The sequence below is a fragment of the Colossoma macropomum genome, unplaced genomic scaffold (genome assembly GCF_904425465.1).
Source record: "Colossoma macropomum unplaced genomic scaffold, Colossoma_macropomum, whole genome shotgun sequence".
Taxonomy (NCBI): Eukaryota; Metazoa; Chordata; class Actinopteri; order Characiformes; family Serrasalmidae; genus Colossoma; species Colossoma macropomum.
Genome location: NW_023494800.1, coordinates 17320807 through 17343848, shown reverse-complemented (window position 1 = coordinate 17343848; position 23042 = coordinate 17320807). Strand labels below are relative to the sequence as shown.

The following is a 23042-nucleotide window of genomic DNA, read 5'->3' as shown; positions in this document are numbered from 1 at the left end:
AATGTTTGGTTTGCATACAGTGCTAAAAGTGTACCACAGTGTAAATTTAAGTGTTTAGCGCCATCTGCTGCAACAAGTTTGCTCAAGCTTGAGAAGTTTCAGTCATGACTCTAAAATTGTGTACACAGTAATGCGCATATAGAGCGCTTTAAGTTGATCTGCTCAGCGAATGCCTTAAATGATGGTCTTACAGAACAATGTAAGCATTATAGTGTCTGCATTCGTTGTTCCTGGTGTCATATAATATTTTTGTACATTTTCTTATGTATGCCTTTGTGTATATTTGTTTGTTCTAGAACCACACACACCCACTTTAACACATTAAAGGGAATCAGTTGGATTCAAGTTGGTGGTGGCTCTCTGTAAAGCATTAGAGAAGCGTCCTGACCTGACGCCCTGTAGTGATTCCGACCGTCCCTGAACTGGCCAGCAGTTTAAAACCTTTAAATATTTTTCAATATGTTCTCCACTTCCTTTTTGAGCTCTGGTATTAAGTGTGCTGGCACCCTGCAGCTGGACTGCCTGATGGGTTCTGTCTGGTTCAGCTTGATCGTGGTGTGCTCAAAGTGGTGCATTGAAATGCTGCTGTAATACATGCAGAATGTGGTTTGACTTTGTCTTGCTGAAATAAGCAAGGCCTTCCCTGAAAAAGACATAATCTGGATGGCAGCATATGTTGCCAAAACCTGTATATATCATTCAGTATTAATGGTGCCTTCGCAGATGTGCACGTCACCCACATCACCCATGCCACCCTGAGTGGTCTTTAGCTTGTTATCAGTGCACACAGTGTCCATGAATTCCAAAAAGAATTTCAAATGTTGATTCATCGGACTACAGGACTCTTTTTCACTTTTCCTCAGTCTATTTTAAATGAGCTTAGGCCCAGAGAAGGTGGCAGCATTTCTGGATCCTGTTTACATACGGTTTTGTCTTTGCATTTTAGAGTTTTAACTTGCATTTGGGGATGCAGCGACGAACATTTTTCATAGACAGTGATTTTTCAGAAGTGTTTTTGAGCCCATGCAGTCTTTCCACAACAAAATCATGTCTGTTTTTAATGCAGTGCTGCCTGAGGGCCCAAAGATCATGGCCAGCAAATGGGTCTTGTCCCTTGCATACAGAGATTTCTCCAGATTCTCTGAATCTTTTAATATTATTATGTAACATAGATGATAAAAAACAAAAGTTATTTGCTGTTTTATGTTTAGAAATATTATTCTTGAATTGTTGCACTATTTGCTTGTGCAGTTTTTAAGTGGTAAACCCCTTATCATCTTTACTTCTGAAAGACTCAGCCTCTCTGAGATGTTCTTTTTATACCCAATCCTGTTACTGACCTGTTGCCAAACAACCACTGGGTATTTTTTTTCAGCATTACACAACTTTACCAGCCTTTTGTTACCCCTGTCCCAACTTTTTGGAATGTGGTGTTGGCATCAAATTCAAAATGGGCATACATTTTTCCATAAACAATAAAAGTTTCAACATTTGATATGTTGTCTTTGTACTATTTTCAATGAAATATAGTGTTTAAATGATTTGCTCATCATTGCATTTTGTTTTTATTTACATTTTGCACAGTGTCCCAACTTTTTTTGAAATGCGGTTGTATTTAAGTATAACAAATTTGAAATATTTTATGATTTTTTCATTTGGGCATATTAATGTATTTATTCAAATGATTATGTATGTTATATTTATATGTATAACTGATATCAAATGTAATTATGTAGTGTTTCTGTTGGAGAAAAGCCAAAGGTCAAAGTCTGAAAAGTGGAAAACACATTTATCTTCTGTATAACCTCATCCCACTGTGCACATCTGTCTGAGCATTGACTGTTACAGAAACAAAGTAAAAGATATTGCGCCCATTGTATAAATCAAGCTGCCATGCTGTGATGAAGATCTGATCACGAGAGCAATACATCTGCATGTACAAGAAGTTAGGATCCATCACTGCTGCAAAAATGATGTCAGTCAAAATGTTTGCAGAGCCAAATAACCAAACAAAGCAAATGGCAATGTAAGTCCTTTTCTGAGTGGCTATTTCAGCGTGTCTTAGAGGAAAGCGTACGGCCACATATCGCTCTAGTGACATCACAGCCAGGTTTAAAGGTGCATTGAGAAATGTTGTAGTAGATATTAACATGATGAGCGAACAGACGGCTTTAGCCAGCTTGAGAAAGGCCAGGGACAGGACATACATCATAGTGGAGAGAATGAGATGAATAGAGTCATTAAAAAGCATGTGTGCAAAGAGAATGTAGCGAGGAGATTCTTTAAAAACACGCTTACTCTTAAGAGAATAGAGCATAATGCAATTTATATACACAGAAAACAGGGTAGTCAGTATTACTACCACAAGCTTTGTTATACTCCCTCCATCCAGCTCCGTTTTGATTAAATTCTGATAACCAAAAGCACTTGCAGTGCTTTCATTAGTGCCTGCCATTGACTGATTACAGAAGCAAAAAGAAATAATATACAACAATATTTTAATATTTTAATTGAAAACTTGTTAAGTCAGCAAGCAAGAACTAAAACAATGAACAGAAAATACAACTGAGAGTTATAAGCAGCCTTGTAAAGGCTAAGTGTACATGTTGAAAGCCCCTGTGTATGTGTAGTCAGTCGTTTGAGTATATCCAATACAAATCAGCTTTCCGTTGATCCCTGATGAGTTAAAGAAGTTGATGAATAATGAACAGAAAACACATTTGAGAGTTAGAGGCAGCCTTGTAAAGGCTAAGTGTACAGTTTGAAAGCACCCTGTATATATGCAGTCAGTAGTTTTCTGTATAGCCTATAAAAATCAACCTTACTTTGATCGTTGATGGAGTAAAGCAGAGAAGTTGCATCTTGTGAAGCCTTCAAGCTCTCAGCAGTGATACAGATTTCTGTGACTTTTATACTGTACACTGACATCACAACATCAGAGAGGCAGAGCAAGAGATGTCCTATTAGTCCTCCCCCTCTTCTCTATCTCTTTTACACACACACACACACACACACACACACACACACACACACACACACACACACTCCTGCTTTCTCATTTGCTTTTTCATACTCCTTTTATGTCTTGTTTTTTGCACGTTGCAGCACAAAGATTTAAAGGGTAAATTTAGGATTCACTTTCATTTTTGAATAAATAATACAAGATACAAAATTATATTAACCAAATTTTTTAGGTTAATATAATATAATATATTAACCAAATTAAAGAAATGCTCCTGAGATAAATATTTGTAGAAAGAATAATGTTATAATGTCCCAATTATGTACTAACTCCAAGAAATGTAATAAAATTGTGCTCTTGGTCAAAAATGTAATAAAACCCAATAATGTAATCAGTGATGCAGCGATTCCACTTTTTCTCTTCCTATACCTGATCCTTGAGTATCGGCCGATGAAGATACTAACTCTAACCTTAATACCTTTAAGTCCTGACATTTATACAATATACGCATATTTATTTTTCAAGTTATTTGTCTCACACATGCGTCCCATACACTCACACTTACATCTCCAAGCATCAGACTCTGCTAGAGTTTATTAAATATTAGTCATTCATGCTAATAGTAGCCACAAGTTGTAGATTTCTCAGATTGCTTGAAGCAACAGGCCACGAGACCCTGCTGCTGCATGATGCAGCTGACCGACAGAGGTGCACTGCAAGCTAGGCTAGTGGCAGAGGTGGCAGAAGTACCCAAGTCCCTTACTAAAGTAAAAGTACAAGTAATCTAGTAAACAAAATACTCAAGTAAAAGTTGAAGTATGACGTCAAATTTTTACTCAAGTAGAAGTGTAAAAATACATGCTCATAAACGCACTTAAAGTAAAAAATTAAAAGCATTTCTTATATTTCAATTTCTAATTAAAATTTTTAAATATATAGAATATCTTTTTATTGAGGGTTAGAGGCACATCTCCATCAGACTAAGCGTATAGAATGGTTTATACTAGAACTGTATCCACAAAAATGCTTTCATCTAGAGCACCCAAACATGTTTACATCTTCCTTTACAAGAATTTGAGATGGACATTGATGGAATCTCTACTAAAAAAAATATATATATATTTTTATCAGATAATTATCAGATCAGATAATTCCTTTAAGTAAGGCCAGGGCTGGAGTGGGTTTTCAGACTGGGAGTTATAGACAAACAAGCCCACACTCCATACACACACACACACACACACACAATTCGCTAACGTCCTGCAGTGTCATTACATCAGGCTTTAGACTACTTCTAACATTAGCACAATCATCTCCCCACATATTCCAACATTCACACCCTGACACAAAACCATGCCAACCATTCAGAAAGCTGAATTCAAACAAATAACCAGCACTGCCGCACCTTCCGCTCACAGACAGACACAATTTCTACACAGAGAAGATAACAAAACCAAGTTAAAAGCAGACAGCTGGGATGCACAATGTTAAACATACAAAGGTAAAGATGTACAAACTTAAAACCTGATGATTATCAAACCAAAAACACAGGTTACTGCCACATTGGGCAGACCCAAATAAAGACGACATAAAAGTTAGATCAAACAGTGGGCCCTGAATGTAACTGCTACATCAGGGATACCTTAACATTATTCTTGTTCATTTTGCTTAAGGAAGCAGCCAACACTGGCTTTCTACATTAAGAATACATTTAAAAGCACCTAAACTATTCTCTACTTCAGTGGATTACAGTATTTTAGTGCTCATTGTGCTCTATGCGGATTGTTGTAACTGAAGATTTTAATACTGTTCTGCAGAGAATAATAACACCAAAGGGAACAAAACATACAATATTTTTCTTATAACACAATGGAAACCACAATAAAACACTTTCAATTTTTCTAGAGTGAATCAGTGTTAATAATGCTATTATTTTGTTACTCTTAAATAAGACCACACTAATTATTTGCCCAGTACACTTTAGCAGAGCTGCTTGATGAGCTACATTATATGGTGGCAGCTATACAATGTTAAGATGACATAACTATCAAAAATTAATTAAGCATTAAAACACGATGGGGAGTGTGTTATCATGAAATAACATCACGGCTATGATAAAGTAAGAAATAAATAAACTGGGCCATGAACGTGGCATTTAATGTGTTTTAATGTTAGCAATTCCTTCCGCCAAATTATAGTTCCTTAACAAGCAGCTTGTTGCTACGTCACAGTAATGAGCTCCGCTCACTTGCTGCACAGCCGGCAGTTCTCTCTCCAGCTCCTTACACTAAATTTCCAAACTGTCATCACCACTGAGCAGCTTTTTTGTTTTTTATTGCGGCAGCTTTTTGGCTCAGTCCAATTTGGTCTGACTCTGAAGATGAGACTACATGTTTGTCGAATGGTATTCTGTTCATGTCTGGCTAATTCTAGGTTGTTTAGGTGTTTTTCTGTCACAGCTGCCATCTGAAAAGCTTGCTTGGTGGTAATGACAGTTTGGAAATTTAGTGTAGTTTCATCTTCAGAGTCGGACAAATGTGATCTTAAAAGTATCCATTTTCTGCTTGTGCGCAAAGTAAGAAGTAAAAACGTTCAAATGGTGTGAACGTCTCCTACAGCTGTCAAACTTGTTGCCTGGCCACGGCGTCTTAGCGGAGTGATGCAGTGTTTGTGAAAAACTCGTGAAGTTATGGCGAAATATCAGCATGGTCAGAACGCTTCTCAACCAATCAGCTTGTGTGGCCGGAACTAACTGTTGTATAATAATCAATAACATACACTACCAAATGGTACCATCTGTCATTTATCATGTAAGTTAAATACTTTTTCACAGCTGAAAAATGCATTTGTTTAGTAATGCAGAATAGATCTCATCAAGATTGGATCAAATCCAGTGCTGAGTACTGAGTAACTTACTATGTTCCTGATAATGCTGTAGTAGTTTGGCTTGTTACCCTGTCTGACCATATTTAATACATTATTATATTTTTGGCAGGTTCAGGATGTCACAGAATACAAGTATTCAGAATACATATGCAGAATACAGGAATTATGTATTCAGTGCAAGTTAGATTTTGTAAGGGCAGTACTCAGTTTACAGTTACCTTTTCAATTTTTAGGAAATATTAGGAGAATATTTTAGAATACTTACACACTAAATTAGAAATATATACACACACACACACACACACACACACACACACACACACACACACAGGCACTTAACCCCCTACTGGCCCAGGTATCGCAGCTCTGCTGGTGACACTGTGCTGCTCCCAGGTTGGGCATAGTTAGGCAGCAAAATGACACATTTCTACTAATAAAGTACATAGCATTTTTACTAATAAAGTATGTAGCATAAGATATCATAGTACATATCATGTATCATGAAAAAGTTGATAGGTATTGTGATATGATATTTTGTCATACTACTTCAGCACATATCACACTACTGAGTTATTTGAATGTTTCATACTGTCTTTAACACAGACATTTCAGCAACTTTGCAGTTCCTAAGCAGTGGCGTTCTCTAACTGCCTGACCATCAAGACCATCAAGAGATCATGATTTAAATCCCAATCATACCTCTGCCTTCTGTGGTGAGAAGACTGAAAAAATGAAGTCCTTAACTCCCCCCATAGACAGGGTTACTATTTCATAGGGGGAGAAGTAACTTGCAGGTGAGAATGACCAAACTGGGAGGAACTGAGTAAAAACCCAATAAAATAAGTTTTAAGATGAGTTTTATTCTCCTTAAAAAGCTATGCAGGTTTCATTTAATTTCATATCAAGGAGCAAAATTACAGAAAAAAACCAAAAAACTGTGTATGTGGTACAAGACAAATTCCTTAGAAACTTATTTTAATCTTAGAATGGCAGTCTAGTATCTGAAAAAAGTTAAGTAAACTTACATAAATGATGCAAAAGTAACATTAAAAAATCTTAACTTGCATAGTCTGTCCTGAGTTACACTGCACTTTTATTTTCTCATTAACCTTCCTTTGATCCCTTACGTTTGATGCTCTACACTGAAAAAAGTGATGCAGTTATACAGTTATACAGCACATACAGTTATAATCAAAAGCAGCTACACTGAAAGACAAAACTGTTTATCTATAATTTTTTGAATCAAGTAAATTCAGTGCCTCCTTTTTTCAGTGTACAGACCTACTATCTTAATCAATCAAATAATTGTGAGGCGCTCCTGACTAAAGAGAGACAACAGAACAGGCAGACATGAAAATTGAGTCCAAAAATACCGCCATTTTTATTCACCAATCAAAGAGACCTCAAAAAAAAATGAAACACAGAGGAAAAAAAGAAAAAAAACTCTATTAAGTTCTTTGTCTAGGCAGCTTCTATACAGGAGGCCCTTTACTTCTCCTGGAGAGGATGGGCTGGGTTCAAGAGCAGAAAGGTGGCTGGCAGCTGGCCAGCATGGCCTTGTTCACGGTGTGGCTTAGTCTCCTGTAGACATGGAGAGAGAGTGAAAGGTAGAGAATGGCGAAGCCGGGAGAGAGAAGAACCCCACGCATTAGCTCACTCAGCTTGTGGAGTCCTGGAAGTCATTTGTCTGGCTGAACCTCTGAGTATCGTTTTTATGGTAGTGGCCCTGCCTGGGAGAGTGACTGCAGCTGAGGTGATTAACAGGAGCCAGCCATGCAGAATTCCAGGCCTTGCCTCCGTGACCATGTGGTTGCCAGCTGTCCAAAACATGGGGTGCTGAGGGATGTGCTTTCAGAGAGGTGCCTTCATCTGTGACTGCTCATGAAAATAGGTCTGGCGAGTATGGTGAGGTGGCTGCCGGCCACACAACCAATCAATCCTCGAGTGGGTCTTTGTGACAATTCATTAGCTGTCATCCTCATTTTGTGGTCATCATCATGGGCAAAAAGAGCTTGACAGAGTCCAACTTTCTTCAAGCTGTTGACCACAGCTGAACATCATGTAACACTGTGGCTCACTTTGATCACAAACATGTAGCCATTGAGCTAGAAGCTCTTCCAGCCTGGTTGTTGCTTTCTTCTGAGAAGATGCATCCCCAGTGGTTCAATGATAGCACCACAGTATTTTACCCATAGCTGGAATTATTTCACCCATAACTGAGAGACTCATGGATGGCGGGAACGTCTGCATTCTCATGAAAGTCCTCATGGGCCTACAGTCCTCATGAACTGTTCACTCATGGACTGACCACTGCTCTCTACTAACTTATTACCTTAAATTCACTTAATCTAACTTTTTAATCTACTTAAAACTGATAAAATAATAATCTCTGATTATTGGCTGAAAACCTGGTAAAATTATTAAGCTATATGCAGTGACCCATGAGCTTTTTATTTCCATTAATAATGGCATTGCATTTTTGGAATGAAACATGAATGTGAATGGCTGAACACATTTTGAATCAGCAGGTGCTGAATATGGGCAGAAGGTTGATAGCTATATTTTATCATATACTGTGCAGATACATTTTTTTATTTATCAAGATACAAACGATGTACATGTATCTTCAAATGCACAACAGTGGTTTTAAGGACTAAGGGTGTACTTTAAACAAGTTTCTCCCAGTGGAAAAGTATGTATTTGTACTTTTTTTGACCTAATGTTTTAAAACAGAACAATACAATAAAAAGGCTAAAGATGAGACAGGGTGTGTGAAGTCAGTACAACAAAATATAATTTTAATGGATTACGGTACAATTATGTTCCCTGACTAAAAGGTACTGAGATGTACCCTTCAGGGTACCACTCCAGTGAAAAGAGGGGTACTGCTCCAGTGACAGTTTCACACCTTTTTTCTGAGATGAAATGGCATTTTATAATGTTTCTGTCAGAAAAGCAAAAGCTCAAAGTCTGAATGGAGGAAAACTGAAATACACTTGTGCACTCCTCCCACTGTGCACATCTGTCTGAGTACTGCTTGACTCTATCAATGTTCTCTGTTCTCTGAATACTGATGTGCATTATTTCAGTATTAACTCCTCAAAACATGGGTTTAACTTAATTCTGAATACAGCACAAATTGTAGAATATGGGCTATGTATGAAAATGGCCTTACATTAACAGATAAAGTAGTATGATCATCCATAAAAAACTCCCAGTCACCAATAATACAATGTACTACATATGGTCAACCTGAAAATGTATAATAAGATATAATTATATCAGTAATAATTATTACATTATCGCCTAAGACATCTTATTACATTATTGGGCAAGTAATTCCATTAATGATTTTTATTAGATTTTTATTAAGTGCAAAATAGTATTACATTTCAGGGAGGTATTACATTTTTGGGAAATTATTACATGGTTGGGTTGTACAGAACATTAGTTCTTCAAGACATCAGTTCATCAGAACCTGCCATGTTGTGACAATCACTACAGCTGAAAAAATGCCCAAGATGAATAAAGTATAACATCATACATGGGCTTAAACAAAATGCATTCATCTATGCATCTAGGGTCACAGAGCCCCGTCTCTATGCTCTTAACTGAGTGGGCATAGGCAGCAGTGCACAATGCGAACAAACATATAGTTCACATAATGCAGAAACAGACGGCTTCTATTACTTTCTGTTGCTTGTTGTTACAGGTCTTCTATTTAGTGCCCTGCTTTGGTACAACCATAGCAGAAATAATATTTGAATAAGGGTCTTACAGCATCATCTCTAAGCCCATAGATGAGAGGGCTCAGGCAGCGGGGCACAACCAGAACAATGAGAAAATTCAGGTATCTCAGGTGTTTAAAGAGAGCCGTATCACTACCAGCCATCAAATAAAGTGCTCTCTCTACAGAGCCATATATAAAAGAGGTGAGACACAGGCCCAGCTGAATGAGGTGCAGCAGCACAGTCCTGTGGGCTTTTTTAGTCTTTATTGGAGGACATGGACCTGGCTGTGATTATAATGTTGATGTAAGTGTAGATGATGATGACCGTTACTGACACAAAGTAAAAGACGTTGCATCCATTGTATAAATCAAGCTGCCATGGTTTTATGAAGATCTGCTCACGAGACCAATGCATCTGCGTGTACAAGAAGTTAGGGTCCATCACTGCTGCAAAAATGATGTCAGTCAAAATGTTTGCAGAGCCAAATAACCAAACAAAGCAAATGGCAATGTAAGTCCTTTTCTGAGTGGCTATTTCAGCGTGTCTTAGAGGAAAACGTATGGCCACGTAACGCTCCAGTGACATCACAGCCAGGTTTAAAGGTGCATTGAGAAATCTTGTAGTAGACATAAACAGGATAAGTGAACAGACGGCTTTAGCCAGTTTGAGGAAGGCCAGGGCCAGGACATACATCATAGTGGAGAGAATGAGATGAATAGAGTCATTAAAAAGCATGTGGGCAAAGAGAATGTAGCGTGGAGATTCTTTAAAAACTTGCTTACTTTTAAGAGAATAGAGCATAATGCAATTTACATACACAGAAAACAGGGTAGTCAGTATTGCTACCACAAGCTTTGTTATATTACCTCCATCCAGTTCCACTTTGACAAAATTCTGAGAAACAAAAGCATTCACAGTGCTTTCATTAGTGCCTGCCATTGACCAATTACAGAAACAAAAAGGTATAATATAATACTATATTAACTAAATGCTTGTTAAGTCAGCTAGCAAGGACTAAAATACTGAACAGAAAATACATTTGAGAGTTAGAGGCAGCCTTGTGAAGGTCAAGTGTACAATTTGAAAGCACCCTGTATATGTGCAGTCAATAGTTTTCTGTATAGCCTATAAAAATCAACCTTCCTTTGATCCTTAATGATTTAAAGAAGTGAAGTTGCACCTTGTGAATCCTTCAAGCTCTTAGCAGTGATACAGATTTGTGTGATTTTTATACTGTCCAGTGACATCACAACATCAGGGGCAGAGCAAGAGACTACCTGTTAGTTCTCTCTCTCTTTTACACACCCACACCCCTCCTTTTTCACTTGCTTTCTTGTACTCTCTTTATATGCCTTGTTTGTTGAATGTTGCAGCACAGAGATTTTTAGGGTTATCTTTTCAGTAAATTTCAAAATTTACTTTAATCCTTGAATAATTAATTAATATTATATTTACCTCATTTTCTAATAAAAATATTATTGAACTTGAACTGAAAGAGATGTAAGTACTTGTATAACACAATAATGTAATGTTCAGAAATACAATGGTGTGGTCATTGATTTTTTATGATATCACAACAAATTAAAGAAGGCCTATGCAGCACCGCAACAGCAACATACTAACGGCAATGTTAGCACATCATCACTATGCACATATTTTCTGAATCGAGACAAAACGGTAGCAATATTACTTACACATTAATGAGAACAAAAGTTAACATAAACCCAACAACCGAAGCAACGCTTCCCTATAAAGCCCACATGTCAAACAAAAGGCTAGCTAAATCAGGCCCGTGGCACAATCCAATCCGGCCCTTGAAAATATTTTAATTTTCAATTAACATTAGTTTTACAATGCGCTGCACTACAATCCCCAACATGCACTGCAATGTAATGTACACTCCAACCCTCTCTCCAAAAACAATCTAAGTGACACCAGTCCAATCATCAAACACACGAGCTGCATTTCAGCTGCATTTCAAATAATATAAACACTTAGCATCTCAGAAACTGGTCCTAATAATTAATGAACTTGCAGCAAAGAAAAGAAAAAGCTGAAATTAAAAGCTGAATTACTTAATTACTTAACACCTCACCCACAGGGCTTTAATTCAGCTACACCTTTGTTGTGTTTTGTTAGAAAACAGATGTGTCGTAGATTACATATTGCAAGCCACACTTTTCATTCACTTAAAATTGTTTTATGGTAAAGTGATCAGCCAAAATTATGAATTATGCATTGATCCATATGCATTTTATTACTTTAATAATGGCACAAAGTCAGAATGGCATTGTTGGAATGAAATGTAGGGAATGTCCTGTCCTGTTTTGTGCCATATGTCTATTATAATAATGATTTGACTTTTTCAGTTATATTTTTTGAGCACCTGTTGTATATATTATATTTACAAGTTGATATTTTTTTTTTCAATTTTGCTTTTCCAAATGGATGATGTAATACTAAGAACAGAAGCTCTCCTACATGGCTTATTTGATGTAGCAGGGATTAGCACAGGCTGATACAAGGATCATCAATGAATCTTACAAACATTAACCACAGTGTGGAATACAGGCGATTCTGCAGGGTCCAGGACCCCCTGAATGACTCAAAAACAAAATTCTGGCAGGTCCCTGACAATATACTTATTATGATGTTATGACTATAGAGGTGTTCAAATATAATTTTAGGGAAAGATTATTGTTTAGCTTAGGGGTGTCCAATCTTATCCACAAAGGGCCGCTGTGGCTGCAGGTTTTCATTCCAACAAAACAGGAGATCACCTGATCCGCAGTTTGAAGACTGAGACCAGCTGATTAAACAAGTGGCATAAGGTGTGCTCCAGCTTGTCTGGAGTGAAAACCTGTAGCCACACTGGCCCTTTGCGGATAATATTGGACACCCCTGTTTTAACTGCTTCTCCCAAGAAACAGCAAGTGTCTCTCTTTGACGTTCTTAATTAACTGCTGTTGCAGCACTGGTCTGCCCCAGGGTGGTGCAGTGGCAAACTGGTTCACCAGGTTAGTCCTTGAGAATCTTGCAACTGTACCTACACACAAGATACCTCTGAAAAACTTTACAAAATGCTGTATCATGTCTGTAACTGTGAAAACTTGCCTAATTACCCAAGTGTGAAATGTTGTTCATTTCTCAAACTGAAGACTAAAGGGAAGATGTGTGAGCTCTCAGTTAATGTGTGGAAAACCACATTACCCCCCTAGAAAAAAGCATTTCCAGAAGAAATGCTCACATCTGTGGGTGAGAATGACCACAAGTCGGTGGACTGAATTAAAACCCAACAAAATACTTGAGCAATTTCAGCCTATAACAAGGCAACCAAGCTCAACTTACACTTTTTTGCTGACCTGAACCATTTTTTCTCTGGAAAAAAAGGGATGCAGAGGGTTTAATTTATTGTAAATTCACTTCATGGAGCACAGTTGCAATATTTTTTTGTTTTTGTTTATTTTTTCTTTCTAAAATGTGGTATATTCTTAGAAACAACAGAATCTGTACCTAATCTTATTTCTCAAAATGGTATTCTAGAATCTAAAAAAGCTAAACTTACACAAAAGATGGAAAAGTAACATATAACACATCACTTCCATCTGCCACCCCTTTTTTCTCATTAACCTTCTTTGATTACATTTAACACTCTATACTGGACAAAGTGATGCATTGAATTTACTTGATCAAAATGTGTACAGAATATCCACTAGAATAATATCCATTACTTCAATACAGTTACAACCAAAAGCAGTTAAACTGAAAGACAATCTGTGTTTATCTATAAATTATTCAAGTAAATCAAGTAAATTCCAAGCATCACTTTTTTGAACCTACAGATCTGCTACCTAAATCAATTGATCAATCAGTCAATCAACCTATCAGTCCCTTAACCCTGGACTGGGTTGTTGGGGTAACACAGACACCTTTGTGAAAATTCATTAGCTGTCATCCTCATCATGGGCAACCCTCTTCATGCTGTTGACCGCAGTTGAACATCATGTAACCATGTGGCTCAGCTTGATAACAAACGTGGCTATTGAGCTAGAAGCTCTTCCAGCCTGGTTGTTGTTTTATTCTGAGAAGATGCATGTCCAGTGGTGCAATGCTAGCACCACAGTATTTTACCTACAGCTGGGATTATTTCACCCATAACTTTGAGACTCATGGATGGCAGGAACATCTGCCTTCCCATGCAAGTCCTCATGGGCCTCAAGTCCTCATGGAGAGCTTACTCATGGACCCCCCACTGCTCTCTATTAACCTATTTTCTCAAAATCACTTAATCTAATTTTTAACCTACTTAAAACTGATAAAATAAATAATAATGTCTGATTATTGGCTGAAAAAGCTGTAATGAAGCACATCTAAATTACAACACACAGTGGTTTCATTCAGCCACACTTGCTGTGTTTTTAGAAAACACTTTCTATATTACATTTTGCAGTGACAAAAAGTGTAAATTGATCATCCAAAATTATGGACTATATGTTTTGAGCTATGAGCTTTTTATTATCATTAATAATGATACGAAGCCAGAACTGTATTTTTGGAATTATAATATAATAATATAATTTGTTATAATAATTTGAGATTCAATAATATTTAAGTATTTAACAAATCTTGCAGATTTTACTTTTTTTTTTTATTTGGGCATATTTATGTATTTATTCAAATGATTATGTATGTTATATTTATATGTATAACTTACAGTAAATGCCATTCTATAGTCTTTCTGTTGGGGAAAAGCCAAAGGTCAAAGCCTGAATAGTGGAAAACACACTCTTGTGCATAAACTCCTCCCACTGTGCATATATGTCTGAGCATTGCTTGAGTCTGAATACTGATGTGTATTATTGCAGGACAATACTCAACTCTGAATACGGCACAAATTTAAGAATATAGACTATATATAAACATGATCTTACATTATCAGACAAAGTAGCATCATTATCCATTTAAAAAAAGTTTGTATTACATTATTGTTATTACATTGTTTACAAACATTGCATTATTATTATGTTGAGTTTTATCCTAGTGCAAAAAAGTGCAAAATTTTATTACATTTAAGGAAATTATTACATCTTTTGGAAATTATTGCATTATTGAGTTCTGCAGAACATTAGTTCTTCAAGAAGTACACGGTCTGTAAAGCCAGTCTTGAAGAACCTGCCATGTTGTGACAATCATTACAGCTAGAAAAAAATCCCCAGAATGAATATAGCATGTATGTGCGGTTATAGCATGTAATCTAATAAAGTTTTGCAATACATCATACATGGGGATAAACAAAATGCATTAACCTATGCATCTAGGGTGACACAGCCCCGTCTCTATGCTCCTAACTTAGTGGGCATAGGCAGCAGAGCACAGCGAGACTTCTATTACCTTCGGCTTCTGTTACTTTCTGTTACTTGCAAGCTTTTTCATTACAAGTTTTATCATTAGTGTCCTGCTTTAGTAGAGCCACAGCAGAAATAATATTTGAATAAGGGTCTTACAGCATCATCTCTAAGCCCATAGATGAGAGGGCTCAGGCAGCGGGGCAGAATCAGAACAATGAGAAAATTCACATATTTCAGCTGTTTGAAGAGAGCAGTATCACTACCAGCCATCAAAGAAAGTGCTCTCTCTATAGAGCCGTATACAAAAGAGGTGAGACACAGGCCCAGCTGAATGAGGTGCAGCAGCACAGTCCTGTGGGCTTTCTTAGCAGAGTCTTTATTGGAGGACTTGGACCTGGCTGTAATTATAATGTTGATGTAGGTGAAGACGATGACAACCGTTACTGACACAAAGTAAAACACGTTGCATCCATTGTATAAATCAAGCTGCCATGATTTTATGAAGATCTGATCACGAAAGCAATACATCTGCATGTAGAAGAAGTTAGGATCCATCACTGCTGCCAAAATGATGTCAGTCAAAATGTTTGCAGAGCCAAATAACCAAACAAAGCAAATGGCAATGTAAGTCCTTTTCTGAGTGGCTATTTCAGCGTGTCTTAGAGGAAAGCGTACGGCCACATATCGCTCTAGTGACATCACAGCCAGGTTTAAAGGTGCATTAAGAAATGTTGTAGTAGATATTAACATGATGAGCGAACAGACGGCTTTAGCCAGCTTGAGGAAGGCCAGGGCCAGGACATACATCATAGTGGAGAGAATGAGATGAGCAGAGTCATTAAAAAGCATGTGTGCAAAGAGAATGTAGCGAGGAGATTCTTTAAAAACACGCTTACTCTTAAGAGAATAGAGCATAATGCAATTTATATACACAGAAAACAGAGTAGTCAGTATTACTACCATTAGCTTTGTTATACTCCCTCCATCCAGCTCCGTTTTGATTAAATTCTGATAAATAAAAGTATTCACAGTGCTTTCATTAGTGCCTGCCATGACTGATTACAGAAACAAGAAGTACTAATATTTAACAATATTTTAACTAAAAATCTTAAGTCAGCAAGCGAGAACTGAAACAATGAACAGAAAATACAACTGAGAGTTACAGGCAGCCTTGTAAAGGCTAAGTGTACATGTTGAAAGCCCCTGTGTATGTGTAGTCAGTCGTTTGAGTATATCCAATACAAATCAGCTTTCCGTTGATCCCTGATGAGTTAAAGAAGTTGCACCTTGTGAAGCCTCTCAGCAGTGATACAGATTTCTGTGACTTTTATACTGTACAGTGACATCACAACATCAGAGAGGCAGAGCAAGAGACGTCCTATTAGTCCTCTCCCTCTTCTCTATCTCTTTCACACACACACACACACACACACACACACACACACACACACTACTGCCTTCTGATTTGTTTTCTCCTACTCTTTTTATGTCTTGTTTGTCGAATGTTGCAGCACAAAGATTTTAAAGATATATTTTAGGATTCACTTTCATTTTTGAATAAATAATACAAGATACAAAATTATATTAACCTAATTTTTTAATAAATTCATAGTTGAACTTGTACTGTTAAAGAAATGCACCTGAGATAAATATTTGTAAAAAGAATAATGTTATAATTTCCCAATTATGTACAAACTCCAAGAAATGTAATTAAACCCAATAATGTAATCAGGGATGCAGTGATTCCACTTTTTCTCTTCCTATACCTGATCCTTAAGTATCGGCCGATGACTCTAACCTTAATACCTTTCCTGACATTTCTACAATTTCCGCAGATTTATTTTTCAAGTTGTTTGTCTCACACATGCGTCCCATACACTCACACTTACATCTCCAAGCATCAGACTCTGCTAGAGTTTAGTAAATATTAGTCATTCATGCTAATAGTAGCCACAAGTTGTAGATTTCTCAGTTTGGTTGAAGCAAAAGGCTGCGAGACCCTGCTGCTGCATGATGCAGCTGAATGATGGAGATGCACTGCCAGAGAGGCAAATGGCAGAGGTGGCAGAAGTACCCAAGTCCCTTACTAAGGTAAAAGTACAAGTAATCTAGTAAAAAAAATACTCAAGTAAAAGTTGAAGTATGACGTCAATTTTTTACTCAGGTAGAAGTGTAAAAGTATATGCTCATAAAGGCACTTGAAGTAAAAAATTAAGTGTTTATGTTTATATTTCTAATTCAATTTTTCAAACAGAATATCTTTTTATTGAGGGTCAGAGGTACAATAAGCGTACATAATGGTTTATACTTAAACTGCACCCACACTAATGCACACATCTAGAGACCCCAAACACGTTTACATGTATGACTTCCTTTACAAGAATTTGAGATGGACATTGATGAAATCTCTACTAAGAAAAAAAGTGTTTTTGTATTTTAGCAGTCAATACTGAACACCAGATCAGATAATTGATTTAAGTAAGGCCAGGGCCGGAGAGGGTTTTCAGACTGGGAGTTGCGATGCAAATCAGCCCACACTTCACACACAAACACACACACACACACACAATCTGCTAACCTCCTGCGATGTCATTACATCAGGCTTTAGTTTACTTCTAACATCAGTACAATCATCACCCTACATATTCTAATACTTATGCCCTGAATCACTCAGTAGCGTGCATGCACATCAGAAATTGCTTTGTGGGATCAGTCATAGGTATCGGTATCCCCATCGCCATCAGCATCACGGTAACGATATCAGTGCAACCCTGAATGTAATAAGTTTCCAATAAGGTGTCCCAATGTCTTAACTAATAATGTAATAATATTTTACTGATGATGTTATACCCTTTTACATGATTGGGACCATATTCAGGGGCGAGGTTAACTCTTAAGAGGAAAGTTCTGCTACTTTGTATGAACAGTTTTATAGTGAAAATCTGCCAATGGGGCAGTTACCAATCAGTTCTAACACTGCATTAAGTAATAAGTGTATAAAGATTATAAAGATTATTGGCTGAAAAAACTGGTATGCAGCATATCTGAATTATTTTAACACCTCAAACACAGGGCTTTAATTGAGCCACAACTGCTGTGTTTCATTACAAAACAGATGTTGTATATTACATGTAATGTAATCAGCCAAAATTACTAAGCTATATTCAGTGACCCATGAGCTTTTCATTCCATTAATAATGGCATTGCATTTTTGGAATGAAACATGAATGTGAATGGTTGAACACATTTTGAATCAGCAGGTGCTGAATATGGGCAGAAGGTTGATAGCTATATTTTATCATACACTGTAAGAAATAAAGGTTCTGTGCAGATACATTTTTTTTATTTATCAAGATACAAATAATGTAAATGTATCTTCAAAGGTACAACAATGGTTGGTTTTAAGGACCATTTGTGTACCTTAAACAAGTTTCTCCCAGTGGAAAAGTATGTATTTGTACACTTTCATAACCCAATGTTTTAACACAAAAAAAATACAATAAAAAGGCCAAAGATGGGACGGGGTGTATGGAGTCAGAACAACTTTTTAATTAATTTAATTAAATTAATTTAACTAATTTAATTTCAATGGATTATGGTACAATTATGTTCCCTGACTAAAAGGTACTGAGATGTACCCTTCAGGGTACCACCCCAGTGAAAAGAGGGGTACTGCTCCAGTGACAGTTTCACACCTTTTTTCTGAGATTGTATTTAAATGTTTAATACTGACCTGAAATGGCATTTTATAATGTTTCTGTCAGAAAAGCAAAAGCTCAAAGTCTGAATGGTGGAAAACTGAAATACACTTCTGTTGTGCACAAACTCCTCCCACTGTGCACATCTGTCTGAGTACTGCTTGACTCTATCAATGTTCTCTGTTCTCTGAATACTGATGTGCATTATTTTAGTATTATCTCCTCAAAACATGGGTTTAACTTAATTCTGAATACAGCACAAATTGTAGAATATGGACTATGTATGAACATGGCCTTACATTAACAGATAAAGTAGTATGATCATCCATAAAAAACTCCCAGTTCCCAGTAATAAAATGTATTACATATGGTCAACCTGAAACTATAAAATAAGGTATAATTTTATCAGTAAAAATATTATGACATTATCACTTAAGACATATTATTACATTTGGGCAAGTAATTACTTTAATGATTTTTATTAAATTTTTATTAAGTGCAAAATAGTATTACATTTCAGGGAGGTATTACATTTTTGGGAAATTATTGCATGGTTGGGTTGTACAGAACATTAGTTCTTCAAGACATCAGTTCTTCAAGAACCTGCCATGTTGTGACAATCACTACAGCTGAAAAAATGCCCAAGATGAATAAAGTATAACATCATACATGGGCTTAAACAAAATGCATTCATCTATGCATCTAGGGTCACAGAGCTCTGTCTCTATGCTCTTACCTGAGTGGGCATAGGCAGCAGTGCACAATGCGAACAAGCATATAGTTCAGATAATGCAGAAACAGACGGCTTCTATTACTTTCTGTTGCTTGTCATTGCAAGTTCTCTCTTTAGTGCCCTGCCCGTTACTGACACAAAGTAAAAGACGTAGCATCCATTGTATAAATCAAGCTGCCATGGTTTTATGAAGATCTGTTTATGAGAGCAATACATCTGCATGTACAAGAAGTTAGGATCCATCACTGCTGCAAAAATGATGTCTGTTAATATATTTACAGAGCCAAATAGCCAAACAAAGTAAATGGCAATGTAAGTCCTTTTCTGAGTGGCTATTTCTGCATGTCTTAGAGGAAAGCGTATGGCCACATATCGCTCTAGTGACATCACAGCCAGGTTTAAAGGTGCATTGAAAAATGTTGCAGTGGTCAAAAACAGTGAGTGAACAGGCGGCTTTAGCCAGCTTGAGGAAGGCCACAGCCAGGATATACGTCAGAGTGGAGAGAATCAGATGAACAGAGTCACTGAAAAGCATGTGGGCAAAGAGAATGTAGCGTGGGGATCCTTTAAAAACATGCTTACTCATAAGAGATGATACAATTTATATACACAGAAAAAAGAGTATTCAGTGTTCCTACCATCAGCTTTGTTAGATTTCCTCCATCGAGTTCCACTTAGAAATTCTAAGAAATAAAAGCATTCACAGTGCTTACATCAGTGCCTGCCATTGACCAATTACAGAAACAAAAAGAAATAATATAGAACACTAATTTTACCAAAAGCCCATAAAGTCAGCATGCAAGGACTAAAATAATGAACAGCAAATGCATTTGAGAGTCACAGTCAGCCTTGTAAAGGCTAAGTGTAAAGTTTGAAAGCACCCTATGTAAATGCAGTCAGTAGTTTTGCACATAGCCTAAAAAATCCACCTTCCTTTGATACTTGGTTTAAAGAAGAGAAGTTGCACCTTGTGAAGCCATCAAGCTCTGAGCAGTGATACAGATATCTGTGACTTTTATACTGTCCAGTAATGTCACAACATCAGAGAGGCAGAGCAAAAGATGACGCTAGTTCTCTCTCTCTCTCTCTTCTCTATGTCTTTTACAGTGTTGTTTATTAAGTAGCGATGATGTGAAGATGATGAAGAAGTCTCCGCTGACACCGCATTACTTGCATAAGATGTTTATTACAAAGTAAAATGGTATCATATCAAGCACTATAAAGTATCTGAGAGGGGATCTATGCCAATTGTGTCCCCTCCAAAACAGAATAAACCAGCTGCTTATATAGGGTACTTGTTGTTGAAAAAGCAAACTGAACATATGGCCCTTTTTAAATTGATCTCATCTATGTGGAACTAAGAGATAGACCTTTGGACCAGGGGGGCCCCTTTAACGTAAACATTCCAAAACCCTGCATAACAGATAACTCAGACTTCAGACCTCACCTTATACTTATAGAAGTTAAGAGTGTTTTTACCTTCTTTTATAAAACTATTCTTCTAAATACACTTCAACAGACACACACCCCTGTCTTTTCACTTGCTTTCTCATACTCCCTTTATGCACAGTACGAACAAAAGTATTGGGACATCCACCCATTACACCTACAAGAGCTTTTATGACAACCTATTCTAAATCCACAGGATTATTCATTTGGAGCTGCTCCCCCTATTGGCAGCTATAACAGCTTCCACTCTTTTAGAAAGCTTTCTACCAGATTTTGGAGTGTGTCTGTGGGAACCTTTGCCCATTCATTCAGAAGAGCATTTGTTTGGTCATAAACTGATGTTGGATGAGAGGGCCTGGCTTGCAATCTCCGTTCTAGGTGTTCGATGGGGTTTAGGTCAGGGCTTTGTGTGAGCCAGTCAAGTTGTTCCACACCAAACTCATTCAACCATGCCTTTATGGACCTGGCTTTGTGCACTGGGGCACAGTCATGCTGGAACATAAAAGGGCCTTTCCCAAACTGTTCCCACAAAGTTGGAAGCATACAATTGTCCAAAATGTCATGGTATACTGAAGCATTCAAAATTCCTTTCACTAGAACTAAGAAGGCCTAGGCCACCCCTTGATAAACAACCCCACAGCATTATCCCTCCCCCACCAAACTTTACAGTTGGCACAATGCAGTCAGGCAGGCAATGCTGTCTTGGCATTCGCCAAACCCAGACTCATCCATCAGACTGCCAGATAGAGAAGCGTGATTCGTCACTCCATTGATCCGTGATTCGAGTCCAGTGGCGGTGTGCTTTACACCACTCCATCTGATGCTTGGCATTAAGCATGGTGATGTAAGGCTTGCATTCAGCTGCTCAGCAATAGAAACCCATGCCATGAAGCTCCCGGCGCACAGTTTTTGTGCCTATGTCAATGCCAGAAGAGGTTTGTAAATCTGCAGTTATTGAGTCAGCAGAGTGTGGGTGACTTTTATGCACATGCACCTCTGTAACTTAAAGTTGCTGTGGTTCCTAAACGTTTCCACTTATATAATACCACTCACAGTTGATTGTGGAATATCTAGGAGGGAAGAGATTTTGCGAACTGACTTGTTGCAATGGTGGCATCCTATTACAGTACCATGCTCAAATTTAGTGAGCTCTTTATAATGACCCATTCTTTCACAAATGTTTGTAAATGCAGACTACATGACTAGGTGCTTGATTTTACACACCTGTGGCAATGAGACTAAATGAAACATTGAATTCAATGATTAAGAGGTGTGTATTTTTGCCCATATAGTGTATGGCCTGTTTGTTGAATGTTGCTGCATAAAGACGGAATGACATGCACCTCATGTAAGTACCTGTATAACAAAATAATGTAACATTTCTCAATAATAAGTCTCAGAAATATAATGCAATGTTGCACTTAACTTGGTCAGAGATGTAATAAAACCCAACAATGTAATAACTTTCCCAATAATCTAAAACAATGTATTAACTGATAATGTAATAATATTTTTACAGTCAAATACACTCGCAGGCCAGATCAGGCCCTTGGCAGAATCCTATCTTGCCTTTGAAATTATGGTCATTTTATATTAATACTAGTCCATTTCACAGAGTGCTGCACTACAGTTCCCAGTGTGCAACCCCCCTCCCCCCAGTAACAATCTATGGGACACCAGTCATTAAACACACTAGCAGCACTTCAGCTGCATACTACATAAACACATAGCTTAGCATCTCAGAAAATGGTCCCAATAATTAATGAAATTACAGCAAAGAAAAGATGACGGTATCTAGTGCAAGCAAATAGGTGGTTTTAAAGGACCTACCTCCTGGGGACATTTAAAGAGGTTTAACAGTTATCTGTAGCTAATGGATATGTGTGTGTGTGTGTGTGTGTGTGTGTGTGTATTCATGTAATACTGCAAGCTCTACCACAAGTGCTTATGTTTTGCTGTTGAGGCAAATTTTGAATAAACAATTGAGTGGTAGCATGTTATTTAAAAATATATTTTTTTTTTACTATGGCCCCAAGAGTTTGATACCCCTGCTAGAAAGCACACATCTATTCTTGACAAGCAAAATATTAACTGAAATAAAGATGACATAAATTACAATCTGACAGCTGAAATGTGCATAAAGATGGAAAACGCAGCAAACTTGAAAAATGTCCAGACATCCAAGCTAAAGTATATTGCCACAGCGGGTGTGGAAATGCTTGGTTTTATCCATTT

The 23042-nt window shown here is 37.3% G+C and overlaps 2 protein-coding genes and 2 pseudogenes across 2 annotated transcripts; all 4 read right to left on the bottom strand.

Moving 5' to 3' along the window:
* Nucleotides 1–1789: 1789 nt before the first annotated feature.
* LOC118820550 (odorant receptor 131-2-like) lies at nt 1790–2455 on the bottom strand. The gene has a single exon (XM_036588911.1). It carries the CDS (start codon nt 2453–2455, stop codon nt 1790–1792), a length of 666 nt encoding a protein of 221 aa, XP_036444804.1.
* Nucleotides 2456–9569: 7114 nt separating this feature from the next.
* LOC118820549 lies at nt 9570–10518 on the bottom strand (annotated as a pseudogene).
* Nucleotides 10519–15026: 4508 nt separating this feature from the next.
* Nucleotides 15027–15980, bottom strand: LOC118820548 (odorant receptor 131-2-like). The gene has a single exon (XM_036588910.1). The coding sequence runs from the start codon at nt 15978–15980 to the stop codon at nt 15027–15029; it is 954 nt and encodes a 317-aa protein (XP_036444803.1).
* A 3456-nt stretch (nt 15981–19436) lies between these two features.
* Nucleotides 19437–21974, bottom strand: LOC118820547 (annotated as a pseudogene).
* Between the last annotated feature and the right edge of the window lie 1068 nt (nt 21975–23042).